Source organism: Anomaloglossus baeobatrachus, chromosome 2 (assembly GCF_048569485.1).
Source record: "Anomaloglossus baeobatrachus isolate aAnoBae1 chromosome 2, aAnoBae1.hap1, whole genome shotgun sequence".
In the NCBI taxonomy this organism is placed as follows: Eukaryota; Metazoa; Chordata; class Amphibia; order Anura; family Aromobatidae; genus Anomaloglossus; species Anomaloglossus baeobatrachus.
Window position 1 is genome coordinate 410,860,748 of NC_134354.1, and position 15,856 is coordinate 410,876,603.

The following is a 15,856-nucleotide window of genomic DNA, read 5'->3' on the forward strand; positions in this document are numbered from 1 at the left end:
TGTATATAAGGGCTCACTGGTGGTAGCCGCAGCTTGTAGTCACCAAATCTGATTCCCTTTAAACCAAATACAGGAAAGTATACAAGAAAGGAGATGTACACTGACAGGAAAAAGAGTAACAATCTTTTGAACTTTTGACTTTCAGGCTCCATATCTCACCATCCACTAAGGCTCTGAACATGAGACTACCTTCATTTTATAGACAATCATCTTGGCTATCTCATACATAAATTTGACTTGCAACTATTTAGCATATCATTAGTTATGCAGATTACTTTCATGTCACTGCAGTGTTACTGTTTTGCTCTTAATAATCTAAAATTTAATTTTCATTATTTTGTTAGTATTTTGTAAATCCACTTTTGGCTTTCAACACTGCCTGAAACCTTATGGAGTTTTTTGATGTTTTAGTAGGAAGTTTGTGGTCAATGGTGTGTTTTTTTAAATGCTGCCTGTTTTTTTCTCGTGGGTTTCTTTTTCAAAATGGGCTTCTCTGTAGGACTTGAAAAATGCCAGGACATACACATGCACAAAACATTGATAAATTAAAAATGCCACCAAAAAACCTTTTATGAACAATATGAAAAATGCTTGAAATTCATGATATTATTTACAAGCAATCAAAAACACTAGAGGTGGATCAAAAATGTAGAAAACAGGGTGAATAATATCGTGACGAGCAAAAAGGGTAACAATGTTTTGAACTTTTGACTTTCAGGCTCCATATCTCACCATTCACTAAGGCTCTGAACATGAGACTACCTTCATTTTATTGACAATCATCTTGGCTATCTCATACATAAATTTGACTTGCAACTATTTAGCATATGATTAGTTATGCAGATTACTTTTATGTCACTGCAATGTTACTGTTTTGCTCTTAATAATCTAAAATTTAATTTTCATTATTTTGTTAGTATTTTTTAAATCCACTTTTGGCTTTCAATACTGCCTGAATCCTTCTGTGTCACAGCCCTGGACCAGACCCTTATCAAAGGACAATAAAACTTTCACACTGAACTGCAGCAGTATTTATGGCTAGAACAGCTTGTCCCCCTGCCATAGAGATAGTTCTGTTTCATATAACTTGTTCTTTTTTTTTTTTTTTTTTTTTTTTACTGCACTATTCTAAGTCCTGTTGTGTATAAGTATGTGACTCTTCAGATTTTGTGTTATACCATGCCTGATGAAGAGACCTGAGTAGTCTCGAAAGCTTGCAATTATTACCATCTTTTCAGTTAGCCATTAAAAGGTATCAACCACTGAGGACTCTCTGTTCTTTTAAACAATTTTTTTATCTCTACTGGCTAACACGGTACAAAGATATATTTTACTTGAATCCTTCTGGGCATGCTCTCGATCAGATTCAAGCATGTCTGAACCGAAATCTAATCCTAGGTCTCTTCTACACGTTCCCAATGTTGGTGTATACTAGTCGACTAACTTGGGTATGTATACAGCTTTTTCTTCCACTCTATCCAAAATGTTTTCAATTGGGTTGAGGTCTGGGGACTGTGGGGGCCAATCCAGAACCTCTACTTCATTGTCATTGAACCATTTCTTTGCCCATCTCGACTTATGCTTCGTGTCATTATTCTGAGGGAACACTGTGTTGTCTATGCCCATAGTACTTTAGTGTAAGAAGTAACTCTTCTTGTAGGATACTCAAATATAGTTCAGCATTGACACCACCATCAGTCCTTGTCATATATCCAACGCCTTTGGCTGTGAAACCACCCCATATCATTAGGCTTCTTCCACCGAACTTGACAGTTCCTTCAATTTCTCAATCCATTATCGCCTTTTCCCTTTGTTTCTTTTAGACCCATTTGCACCCATCAGACCTTAGTCCAATGACTTTTGTCTCATTGCTTAAAATGACCCATTTCCAATCTTTTATTGTCCACTTTTCGTACTTCTCTGCAAACTTGAGCCGACGCTTCTTATGATGAAATTGATGTCGAGGTTTCTTCACCTTTTTTCGGGCAACCATTCCAGATTTGTGTAATGTGCTCGCATAGTGCTTGCATGGATGTGTATGATCTCACTATTATGAAGCATACGAGTCACCTCCACTGCCGTGTTTGTCGCACCAGAACTGATAGACTTGTTGACTCTGATATTTTCCCTGGATGTCCACCTCTTGTCTTTTGAATGGATGGAAGGACTTTTATTTCATATTCCTCCAAATGTCATGGCTCTCATATGATGCAGTTTGGCAATTTTCTTGGCCGGGAGACCACTACAGATGAGCTGGATAATGCTGTTTTTCTCTTTTTGGGAAATCTTCTTCATGGCTGTTCCTCGATTTGAAACAATGACCTTTCAATTGGGAATAAACATAATAAAACACTGAGCCATTGGAGAATGTGATAACAGGTTGTAATTTGTAGTATAAGGAAGGAAAAAAAATGTGAACACCAGGAGCAAAACAGTAACAATGCAGTGACAAGACAAGAATCTGCATAACTAATTATATGCTACATTGTTGTAAGTCAAATTTATGTAGGAGATAGACAAGATGATTGTCTATAAAATGAAGGTAGTCTCACACTCAAAGCTGTAATGGATGTAGAGATATGGAGCCTGAAAGTCAAAAGTCAAAACATTGGCACACTTTTTTCTTGTCACTGTATTATTCACCATGTTTTCTACATTTATGATCCACCTCTAGCTTTTTTGATTGCTTGTAAATAATGTCATGAATTTCAAGCATTTTTGATATTGTTCCTAAAAGGTTTTTTGGTGGCATTTTTAATTTATCAATGTTTTGTGCATGTGTATGTTCTGGCATTTTTTAAGTCCTACAGAGAAGCCCATTTTGAAAAAACACACCATTGAATGCTGTGCATGGCTTGTGTGTGTGTGCTGTATAAGGCATGTGTGCTGTGTATACGGCGTGAGTGCTGTGTACAGTACAGTATACAGTATCTCCTCTGCATGTGTACTGTATATAGCCACATATACGGCCCGTGTGTCGGGGCTGTGTGCAGTATATGGCCAGTGTGTCGGGGCTGTGTGCACTATATGGCCAGTGTGTCGGGGCTGTGTGCAGTATATGGCAAAGACAGACCTAGAAAAGCAGTTGTGAGAAGCAAACATTACAGCCGCACCAAAGAGAAGCAGCTCCGGCTGCCACAGTAGGGGTATAGGGGTGAGTTAATTGTTTGACCAAATATAGCCGGGTCATTTTCAAGTTGATAATTTTTTGTGGCCCCCGAAGCGTGGTAGAATTTCCCAAATGGCCCCCGGCAGTAAAAAGGTTCCCCGCCCCTGTACTAAAACATCAAAAAACTAAATACTGTGAACGTAGATATTTTCATTGTTTTACTGTAGACTTTAGAAAATAACCTGTCAGCTGATTCATGTTGCATGAACAACAAACAGCATGAATAACAGACCAGATCAATTACTGCAAACATCTATGCTTTAGGCCCTGTGTGCACGCTGCAGTTTTTGCCACGGATTTGCGGCGGTTTTCCTGCATGAATTGCTGCAGAAAATGTTCATAACCTTTCTGCAGTCCTTCCCCAGCAAAACCTGGGGTAAAAAAAAAATGGTGTGCGCACACTGCGTTTTTTTCACCTACAGGTTTTGCTGCAGAATTTCTGCAGCAAAAAGAATGAGCATGTCACTTCATTTTTGCAGGTACGTGCTGTTTTTGCCATAGATAATGATATCATACTATATATCATCATACTATATAGCACTGTGTACTTACAATTACTCATTTTGCCCTTGTATACAGTTAATTCTTCCCTTTTCCATTAGCTGTGTGATCTATTATTAATCTGCAGGTTAATAGCATTTGCAACCTGTCCGGCTCCTCCATATTAAAGCCCTCTGCCGGGAGGAAAAGAACTTTAATCCTCACAACAGCATTTGGCTTTAGTCACTGCAGTGGCGCCGGCACAGGTTCAGTCACTGCTTTGTGTATGGAGAGGGGCTGTAACAGCTGTAACTGTGATGGATCTAATGCTAAGCAGCTGTCAGTCAGTGTGGGGGGCATAGTTACAACCACTTTCAATAAACAGAGTGGTGACTGAACACTTGGCGGTGCGACCATTGGCGGTGCGAGCATTCATCATTTATATAGCATTGTGTACTTACAATTGCTCATTTAGCCTTTCTACTCAGTTAAGTTCTTCTCTTTTCTCTAGTCTATATAGAAACAGGAAGTCTCTTGTCCCTGCATGAAGTTCTTCTTAAAAGGATAAAAACTTTGATGGGAGTGCTTCTTTAAGGGGTACTTTGCACGCTGCGATATCGCAGGCCGATGCTGCGATGCCGAGCGCGATAGTCCACGCCCCCGTCGCAGCAGCGATATCCTTGTGATAGCTTCACATGGACTCACCTGTCCTGCGACTGTCGCTCTGGCCGGCGACCCGCCTCCTTGTTAAGGGGGTGGGTCGTGCGGCGTCACTGCGACGTCACACGGCAGGCGGCCAATAGGAGCGGAGGGGCGGAGATGAGCAGGATATAAACATCCCGCCCACCTCCTTCCTTCCGCATATCCTACGGAAGCCGCAGTGACGCCGGTAGGAGATGTTCCTCGCTCCTGCGGCTTCAAACACAGCGATGTGTGCTGCCGCAGGAGCGAGGAACGACATCGGACTGTCGCGTCAGCGTAATCATGGATTACGCCGACGCTGCACCGATGATACGATTACGACGCTTTTGCGCTCGTTAATCGTATCATCGACCCTTTACACACTACGATGTCGCATGCGATGCCGGAAGTGCGTCATTTTCAATTTGACCCCACCGACATCGCACCTGCGATGTCGTAGTGTGCAAAGCCCGCCTTAGGGTACTTTCACACTTGCGTTCAGCGCAGTCCGTCACTATGGAGAATAGCGCAGTCCGTTAACGTACTGCGCTATTCTCCATAGACTTGTATGGACGACGCACTGTAACGCAAGTGTCAGCATTGCATCCGCTGAACGACGCAACATCGTTATTTTGACGCTGCGTCGGGTGGAAGGAACGCAGCATGTAACTTTTTTGAGTGGCGGAAACCTTTATTTTTCACTGCGCATGCTCATTTTTTTTTTTTTTTTAAATCACAGAAACTTTATTTTGTTTCTCATTGGCCGAATACTCAGCTGAGCGCCCGGTCACCGGCATGTGAGAGCTCTCAGCTGAGCGCCCGGCCGCCGGCATGTGAGAGCGCTCAGCTGAGCGCCCGGCCACCGGCTATTGAGAGCGATCAGCTGAGTGCCCGGCAGCTGGCATGTGAGTGATCAGCTGAGCGCCGGCAGCCGGCATGTGAAAGTGATCAGCTGAGCGCCGGCAGCCGGCATGTGAAAGTGATCAGCTGAGCGCCCGGCCGCCGGCATGTGAGAGCGCTCAGCTGAGTGCCCGGCAGCCGGCATGTGAGTGATCAGCTGAGCGCTCGGCCGCCAGGTGATCAGCTGATTGTTCACAATAGTCTGCTGCCGGTAAAACTGTAAAGAAGAAAAAAAAAAAAAGCTTTCCGTTGTTTTGTACGATCCGTTGCGTCCGTTGCATCCGTCACACAACGCAATGCATCGGACGCCGTTCAACGCAAGTGTAAGACTAGCCTAAGGCTCTGCGCACTAGAAAAGTGATTTTTCTCAAGAAAATTTCTTGAGAAACTTCTGGGAGTTGAAGATGTCCGCACCTGCGGAAAAATCCGCGGGAAAAACGCATGCGGATTTGCCACGGATTTACCGCGGATTTACCGCAGGTTGGTCCCTGCGGTTTTGCAATAAATAATATAGATAATCGATATACAGATAATTGATAGAGTGAAAGATGGATAGATGAATAGATAGATAGATAGATGAGAAAGACCTATATAATGTCCCACCCCCCTGCATATTCTAAGCTGGCACCCTTTAGTGACTTTCATGTGGCACTAAAGGGTGCTTAGCCTTGTATTTAGCCATAAAACAAATAAATAATTAAAAAAAAACTGACGTGAGGTCCCCCCATCTTTTGTAGCCAGCTAGGGTAAAGCAGACGGCTGCAGCCTGGAAACCACAGCTGGCAGCTTCACCTTGGCTGGTAATCCAAAATAGAGGGCACCCCACGCTGTTATTTTACATTAAATAAATAATTTAAAACAAAAAACGTGGGGTCCCCCCCAAATTGGATCACCAGCCAAGGTAAAGCGGACAGCTGTGGTCTATTATTCTCAGACTAGGGAGGTCCACTGTTATTGGACACTCCCCAGCCTAAAAATAGCAGGCCGCAGCCGCCCCAGAAGTGGCGCATCCATTAGACGTGCCAATCCTGGCGCTTCGCCCCAACTCATCCCGTTGCCCTGGTGCGTTGGCAAACGAGGTAATATATGGGGTTGATGCCAGATGTGTAATGTCACCTGGCATCAAGCCCTGGGGTTGGTGAGGTCAGGCGTCTATCAGATACCCGACATCACCAACCCAGTCAGTAAGAAATAAAAAATAGACAACAAAAAAAGTTTTATTTGAAAAAACACTCCCCAATATATTCCCTCTTTAACCAATTTATTGAAAAGAACAATCAATTCCACGTCCCAATAAGGGGGGGGTGCACAGCGATCCATACCATAGTCGCTGTCCCAGTCAATGAAGAACAGCATGTTCCCCATTGGCTGGGAGAGCAATGCAGTGACCTGAGCTAACATCAATAGCCCAGGTCACTGCAGGGGATGCCGAGCGCTGCCATCAGGAGCATAGATGAGATCATTACCTGCTGGGATCATCTCCTGTACTGCTGACGTCAGCGCTGTCACTGACTTCTATGCCCGCCGCGTTGTCAGAAGTATCGCGAGAGCCCGTGACGTCACCGCTAGTGACAGTCTCGGGCCGCCCGCGAGACGGGCATAGACGGCAGTGACAGCGGTGACGTCAGGAGGCAGGAGATCATCACAGCAGGTAATGATCTCACCTCCTGACAGCAGCGATCGTCATCCCCGCGGCTGCCAGCACTGCAGGGTGTCAGTGTCTGCCTGCGCTGCCGCGTGACAGGCTGCTGACACTGCGGGCAGACACTGACACCCTGCAGTGCAGTGTCAGTGTCTGCCTGTGTCAGTGTCTGCCTGCGCTGCAGCGTGACAAGCTGCCGATACTGCGGGCACACACTGACACTGCAGGGTGACAAGCTGCTGACACTGCGGGCAGACACTGACACCCTGCAGTGCAGGCAGCCGCGAGGTTGGAGCGGGACACAGACTGCACGGGCACCTGGAGGTCGCACGGAAGTGCTTCTGTGTGGCGTCCAGGGAGTGTGACGTCTGTGTTTACTCTGCTCCGCTTCCTCTTCCTAGCATAATGACATCGCTTCCTGCAAAACCGCAGGCAGCGATGAGCATTACCGCAGGTAAATCGCGGCTATACCGGGGGTATACCGCACATCATTTGCTACCTGCGGTATACCCCCGGAATTTCGCGATTACATTACAGTGAATGGAGTGAAATTCCGGGGGTATTCCGCAGGTACCTGCGGAAAATAATGGACATGCTCATTTTGTCAAGAAAGTTTCTCGAGAAAATTTTCTCAAGGAAATTTCTTGAGAAAAATCCGCAGTGTGCGCACAGCTATTTTTTTTTCTCATAGGATTTGCTGGGAAATGTCTGCACAAAGATTGCAGACATTTCTCAAGAAATTTCCGCAGCAAATCCGCGGGTAAATCCGTGGGCAAAACGGCCTAGTGCACACAGAACCTTATACAGTTAAAACCAGAAGTTTCAATCCACTCTCTATGAAAACACATATACATGTGTTTCTCTCTATCTGACATGAAATGACAATAAACCTTTCCTGTTTTGGGTCAATTAAGAACCAAAATTATTTAAATTTACCAAAAGGCAGAATAATGAGAGAGAGAGAGAATGTTTTAAGGCATTTTTATTACTTCTATTAGCATTATTATTCTGCAAATTGAAAAGTTTCCCTCCGTTTCTTTAGTATTTGGTATCATTGACCTTAAGCTGTATGACTGGGGTCAAATATTTTGGATATCCCTCAACATGTTTCTCACAATAGTTGGTAGGAATTTGGGCCTATTCCTCCTGACAGAACTGGTGTAACTGAGCCATGTTTGTAGGTCTCCTTGCTCACACCTGCCTTTTCAGCTTTGCCCATAAATTTTCAATAGGATTGAGATAGTAATATATAATGTTTATTCACTTACATACCACTATTACTTTAATTCAATAGCCCTTTACATACATCAGCAATCAGGGCTTTGTGATAGCTGCTCCAAAATATTGATCTTGTTATCCTTAAAAGGAACCTGTCAGGTCCAATATGCACCCAGAACCACGAGCAGTCCTGGGTGTATATTGCTAATCCCTGCCTATTCGTCCCTGTATACACTAACATTATAAAGAGATCTTTAGAAAAAGTATTTCTAAAGATCTTTTATGTTATGCTAATGAGCGCGGAGACTTGTCCCAAGGGTGTTATATCCCCTGATAACAGGCATCCCCCAACTAGCCGCCCTCTTAGCATGTAAGCACGCCCACAGGGGCATACTAACATGCTATTCAATGCAGCGGTGCCGCGCGTACTTATGTTCGCTGTGACCGCGCTTCTGAATGCCTGGCAGTTCCGGTTATGCGCAATATCAAGCTGGGTGTACGTCCCGGCTTCAGACAGGTCTAGTGCGCATGATCAGAAGTGCCGGGACATTCAGTTCAACGTTCACCGTGGACACAGGTAAGTGCGGCACCGCTGGTGACACTGCATTGAATAGCATGTTTGTACACCCCTATGGGCAAACTAACATAATTAGAGGACGGACTAGTTGGCGGATATAACGCCCTAGGGACTAGTCCCCATGCTCATTAGCATGTGATATAAGATCTTTAGAAATAATTTTTTTAAATATCTCTTTATTTATGCTAGTCTATACAAGGACAGTTAGGCAGGGATTAGCAATATGCACCCAGAACTGCTTGTGGTTCTGGGTACATATTGCGCCTGACAGGTTCCCTTTAAGCCACTTTGTAACCAATTTGGCAGTATGTTTCGGGTCATTGTCCATATGGAAGACCCATTCTGCCCAAGCTTTACATTCCTGGCTGATGTCTTGAGATGTTGCTTCAGTATTGCCACATAATCTTGTTTCCTCATGATTCCATCTGTGTTCTGAAATGCACCAGTCCCTCCTGCAGGAAAAAACAACCCCACAACATGATGCTGCCACCCCCGTGTTTCACAGTTGGGATGGTGTCCTTAGGCTTCAAAGCTTCTCCCTTTTTCCTCCAAACGTAGCGATGGTCATTATGGCCAAACCGTTCTATTTTAGTTTCATCAAACCATAGGACAAATCTCCAAAATGTAAGGTTTTTGTTCCTGTGCGCATTTGCAAACATTAATCTGACTTTTTTATGTTTCTTTTGGAGTAATGGTTTCTTCCTGGCACAGTGGCCTTTCAGCCCATGTTGATCCGGTACTCATTTCACTGTGGATAATGATGCAATATTACCAGCTTCCGCCAGCATCTTCACAAGGTCTTTTGCTTTAGTTCTTGGGTTTATATGAACGTTTGACCAAAGCACGTTCATCTCTGATACACAGAACCCGTCTCCTTCCTCAGCGGTATGATGCCTTACATTCCCATCTTGTTTGTACAGCTAAATGAGGCACTTTCGGGTATCTGGAAATTGCACCTAAAAATGAACCAGACTTGTGCAAGTGCACAATTCTCTTCCTGAGATCTTAGCTGATTTCTTTTGACTTTTCCATGATGCTACACAAAGAAGCAGTGTGTTTCAGGTGTGCATTAAAATACATCCACAGGTGTGTCTCTAATTAACTCAGATGTTGCCAATAAACCTATCAGTAGCTTCCAAAGACATGACATTGTGTAAAGGCATAATACTTTTAGTGTATGTAAACTTTTGACTTTGCATAAAGTAATAAAAATGCCTTAAAACATTCTCTCTGTCTCTGTTATTCTAGCATTTGGCAAATCATAAATAATTTTGATAATCCTGATTGACATAAAACAGGAAAGGTTTTTTCTGATTTCATGTCAGTGCAAAAACGAAAAACATGCATATGTGTCTTTTTAGCTATTGTATGTAAACTTCTGGTCTCAATTGTATACTGTACATATCTAATATATCTAAAAGTCACTATTTCTCTTTATATCTATATTTTATCTACAGTATGTCTCAGATAGATAGAGGAGCTATATAATAGATAGACATAATATACCTACAGATAGAAAAAGATGTACAGTAGATCAATAGGTTCATAGATACAAGTGCATCTCAATAAATTAGAATATCACCAAAAAGTTAATTTATTTCAGTAATTCAATACAAAAGGGTAACTCAAATATTATATAGAGTCATAACCGAGTTATCTATTTCAAGTGTGTTTCCCTTTTTGTATTGAATTACTGAAATAAATTAACTTTTTGAAAATATTCTAATTTATTGAGATGCCCTTGTAATTCCATGGATGGAAAATTGAATGGAAAATTACAAAAAGTTGTAAGTCTCTGAAAACTATTCAAAACTACATGTCCTGCAAAATACAGGCCGTTAGATGGTATGTCACTTGAAAAATTAAAAAAAAATGACTTTTAGACCAAACAAAGGAAAATAACCAAAACACAAAAACAAACAAATTTACAAGTCCTTAAAACAAGGGTGGAGAACTTCAAGCCCAGTGACTTTTTCTGTGGTCGCTAGGCAGATTCCCGGGGACCATACTGCTGCTGGCTGCCAGCCTTTAACACCCCGCATGCAGCGTTATGCCACGATTCCTGCACTGAAGGTTTACAAGCGCATGTTTATGCCCCCAGCCTCCACCAGGTCGGTCTGTGATCCCAGCCTCCACCAGGTCGGTCTGTGCCCCCAGGCTCCACCAGGTCTGTCTTTGCCACCAGCCTCCCCCACGTCTCTGTGCCCCCAGCTTCCACTAGCACTCTCTGTGCCCCCAGCCTCCACCAGGTCTGTCTGTGCCCCCAGTCTCCACCAGCGCTCTCTGTGCCCACCAGGTCTGTCTGTCTTCTTCCAGACTCACGGACCTTGATTTCCAAATGAAATGCAAAATTTACTTTCATCTGAAAACAACACCTTGGACCACTGAGCAACAGCCCAGTTCGTTTTCTCCTTGGCCCAGGTAAGACGCTTCTGGCGTTGTCTATTGGTCATGAGTGGCTTGATACAAGGAATGCAACAGATGTGTCCTGGATACGTCTGTGTGTGGTGGCTCTTGAAGCACTGACTCCAGCAGCAGTCCACTCCTTGTGACTCTCCCCTAAATTTTTGAATGGCCTTTTCTTAACAATCCAATCAAGTCTGCGGTTATCTCAGTTGCTTGTACACCTATTTCTACCACACTTTTTTGCATCCACTCAACTCTCCATTAATATGCTTGGATATAGCACTCTGTAAACAGCCAGCTTCCTTAGCAATGACCTTTTGTGGCTTACCATCCTTGTGGAGTGTGTCCAGTCAGCAGTCTTTCCCATGATTGTGTAGCCTACTGAACCAGACTAAGGGAGCATTTTAAACGCTTAGGAAGCCTTTGCAGGTGTTTTGTGTTAATTATTCTAATTTTATGAGATAATGACTTTTGGGTTTTCATTGGCTGTAGGCCATAATCATCACCATTAACAGAAATAAACACTTGAAATAGATCACCCTGTTTGTAATGACTCTATATAATATATGTGTTTCCCTTTTTGTATTGAATTGCAAAAATCAATTAACTTTTTGATGATATTCTAATTTATTGAGATGCAGTTATATATTGTTGGGGATAAAATCTGTAGCAAAAGTATACAACACGTCCTTGACATGTGAAGTATGCTGTCCTTAAAGCCACACAGGATAATTTATCAAGTGTAAGTGAAAAAAATCTTAACAGTTAGTATTGCACTGTACTTCTCCAAAAATCTGCGAGTATTACAAGACAAAAAGAAGAAAAGTGACAAAATAAAAGCCTGCTATTGATGAATCAGGCCCCAAGTTTTGAAAGCTTATGCAAGATATTCAGTATCATAACAATGCCAGGCTGCCTACGGTCAGACTTATGGGTGCTTTACACGCTGCGACATCGCTAGCGATAGCTAGCAATGTCGTGCACGATTGCCCCCTCCCCCGTCGTTCGTGCGACATTTGGTGATCGCTGCCATAGCGAACATTATCGCTATGGCAGCGTCACACGCACATACCTTTTCAGCGACGTCGCTGTGACCGCCGAACAATCTCTCCTTCAAGGGGGAGGTGCGTTCGGCGTCAAAGTGACGTCACTGCGGCGTCACTAAGTGGTCGCCCAATAGCAGAGGAGGGGCGGAGATGAGCGGGCGGAATATCCCTCAACCTCCTTCCTTCCTCATTGACGCAGGTAAGGAGATGTTCGTCGTTCCTGCGGTGTCAGACATAGTGATGTGTGCTGCCGCAGGAACGACAAACAACCTCGCTACTGACCAGATAACAATTTTTGGTAAATGAACGACGTGTCACAGACCAACGATTTTTGCCTCTTTTGTGATCGTTTAAGGTCGCTCATAGGTGTTACACGCTGTGATGTCGCTAACGGCGAAAGATGTGCGTCACAAACACCGTGACCTCGACGATATATTGTTAGCGATGTCGCAGCGTGTAAAGCACCCTTTAGTTATGCATTGTGTAATGGATTTCTAATACTTGGCATATGCATTCATGAGACCTTTTTATAAAATTTGCACATAACAAGCAGAGCTATTTCCAAAACCTGTAAGCAGAGTTATACTTTTTTGAGAAATGTACCACACTAAGTACCTTGTAAGTCACCCTTTTTTAGGATCATTTAATATTAGTCTCATGGTGTGAATCACTAAGAAACCTCTATGCTTTTGCAAAAGATGAATAAGCCCAAACCTCCCTGTCTCACTAATTTAATTATAGCAAATTTCCCAAACAGTAATAAATAACTTGTGTATAAGTTCCTAAAATATGACTAGTCTACTTTTCCTGTACTCTTGGAATGTACTAAAATCAAACTTAAATGGACTTGCAGACAAATCTGGCCACACCATAGTTAGAAAATAAAAAATACTAAATGCGGGATACTAGGTCATGGTCTTCTGGGAATTAGTTTAAACATTTAGAGCAGCTAAAACATGGCCCTAAATTGTCATTTGAAGATGTACTTGCAAGGCTAAATGGAACAGACCTGTCTGTGCCAGATGAAACGCAGGTGCAGAGCTGCTGAGAGGACGTGTTCCCAATATGCAGTCACAAGAAATTACCAGCAAAACACATCTGTTCTAGAAGAATTCAGGGCCTGCATTAGACCTTTCTGGTGTTTTAAATTTTGATTTCCCTACTGTAATGTTGATAGACAGTATGTCTTGCCAGTGCTTCAGTGCATCATAGCACCGTGTAGTGCAGGGGTCTCAAACACAAACACAAATTTCAGCTGAAATATTTGTCGGCGTTGCGCAGAGACGAGCGCTCTTCATAGTTATTCCAATGGCAGCCAGCGGCCAATCAGAGACCAGAAGCCGATGTGTATCTGATTGACCGGCAGCTGCCATTGGAATAGCTATGAAGAGCGCACATCTCTGCGCGACATCGGCAAATCCTTCATCTGAAATAAAGCGCTGATTGCGGCAGACCCCAGCACCGGCTGCAATCATCAAAGAGTCCACATGCCTGCAGGCCGCAAGAGGCAGATAAGAGGACACCGAAAGAATGGAGGACAGGTGAGAAGAATAATTTTGTGTGTGTGTATGTGTGTGTATCAGATGCCTTCCTTGCAAGAATAGAGCAGTGTCGCAGTAGACTGATTGGTCATCACTTGCAGGGACCCCAGTATGTGGACTGACCTCTTAGGGACCACATTATGTCAAAGATGTCAGAATGCATTGCAGATCCACCGAGACAATCTGGTCTTGTGCAATCCCACGGACACTCATGTAGCAAAGTTAAATCAATAGATGCAAGAGGACATCTGCAACAATACAGTCTGTAACTTAAGATAAGAATAAACAAAGGAAAATTGTGTATTTATAATGATACTCAACTTTTTTTTAATCTGGATTAATTGTATAAACTAGAAAATGGTGGAATACTTTTTAATATCTCCTTCAGTAATTAAAGCAGAAAATATTTTTTACAGTATTTTTTCAGATGTCCAATACAAAGTCATCGATAATTTTAATGGCATTTATGTTTTGTCATTTACATTGGTTCTTAAATAGACGTTTTTAAATAAATTAATTTGTGATCTAGTATTCATATATCTTAATTGTTTTCATATTATCATATTTTTCCAGATTACACTTACTACCATTGGTTATGGGGATAAGACACCTCGTACGTGGCTTGGAAGAGTCCTGGCAGCAGGGTTTGCTCTTCTTGGCATATCCTTTTTTGCACTTCCTGCGGTGAGTTCCTTAAATGAATCTTAATAACCAACATCATCTTTTAAAATGAGTGGTAAAAATTTGAATTTTATTCCTTAACAGGGTATCTTGGGTTCTGGTTTTGCTCTAAAAGTTCAAGAACAACATAGACAGAAGCATTTCGAGAAGCGTCGGACTCCAGCAGCCAACCTTATACAGGTATTGTATTTGATACTTCATGACAATTACAGAATTCAATACTCTTCCTTTGATGGTTCCAGTATAAATGCACATTGGTAAAAAGTGTGGATTAATATGCAGACAAAGGTATTCCCTCAAGTTACAGCATTAATCAGTTATGAAATGACCGTTGTCAGTTGGAAATATTGTAACTAGAGTGCAGCAAAGGGCATATAGTATAGGTAAAGAGCAGCAAAGGACATGTATGTACAGGTAAAGACAGCAAAGGACTTGAATAAGTAAAGAGCAGCAAGTGGCATTTAGTATAGGTAATGAGGAACAAATTACATGTATAGGTAAAGGGCAGCAAAAAGACATGTAGTATAGGTAAAGAGCAGCAAAGGACATGTATAGGCACAGAGCAGTACAAGGCATGTAGTGCAGGTAAAGAACAGTACAGGATACACAGGTAGTAGGTAGCACAGGACATGTAGGGCATGTAAAGAGCAGCACATAGGACATGACATTTAGACACAGAGCAGTACAACTCTCACACTTGTTCACATCAGATAGTGCTAAAATGTAACTTTGGGCTAGAAACTCAATTCTAGCTAACAACAACAAAGGAGAACCTGGTTGTTAAAAAAAGCAACCAAATAGATATATTAAGCCCAATAAAATATATTTTATTTTCCACCAGTGTAAAAAATGCAATCAAACAAATATATTAAAAAAAGGTTAATGAGCTAATAGCCAGTGCTACAAATGAAATGAAAATGAAAGGGGACAGCACAGCATACATAGCCATTATAACCTGACGAAGAAGGGGAAACGTGCGTTGGGGCGAGGGGGATGCGCAGAGCACCGCTAAACTGAGAAGCATAAAACTAACTTAATGATACCGGCCATTTATGTACACCTAATTAGTAGGCACAAGGCACTGACACTTTATATATTATGCAGTAAACCTTTTTACATTTGTATATATAAGATTCTTACTGGTTATAATGGCTATGTATGCTGTGCTGTCTCCTTTCATTTCATTTGTAGCACTGGCTATTAGCTCAGAAACATTTTCTTGAATATATTTGTTTGATTGTATTGTTTGATTGTTTGAATATATTGTTTGATTGTTTACACTGGTGGAAAATAAAATATATTTTATTGGACTTAACATATTTATTTGGTTGTATTTTTTGTACAACCAGGTTTCTCATAGTTGTTGTTGTTACAGAGCAGTACAAGACATGTAGAGCAGGTGAAGAACAGTACAGGACATGTAGTGTAGGCACAGAGCAGTACAAGACATGTAGAGCAGGTGAAGAACAGTACAGGACATGTAGTGTAGGCACAGAGCAGTACAAGACATGTAGA

General features: G+C 42.3%; 1 protein-coding gene across 2 annotated transcripts in view; it reads left to right on the top strand.

Moving 5' to 3' along the window:
• The window catches only part of KCNQ4 (potassium voltage-gated channel subfamily Q member 4), a 327,569-nt gene that overhangs the window by 251,722 nt on the left and 59,991 nt on the right, over nt 1-15,856 (top strand). For both annotated transcript variants that reach the window (XM_075336124.1, XM_075336126.1), the window contains exons 6-7: nt 14,234-14,344; nt 14,426-14,521. In XM_075336124.1, coding sequence (XP_075192239.1) covers nt 14,234-14,344; nt 14,426-14,521 — 207 coding nt within the window. The remainder of the gene's footprint in view (nt 1-14,233; nt 14,345-14,425; nt 14,522-15,856) is intronic.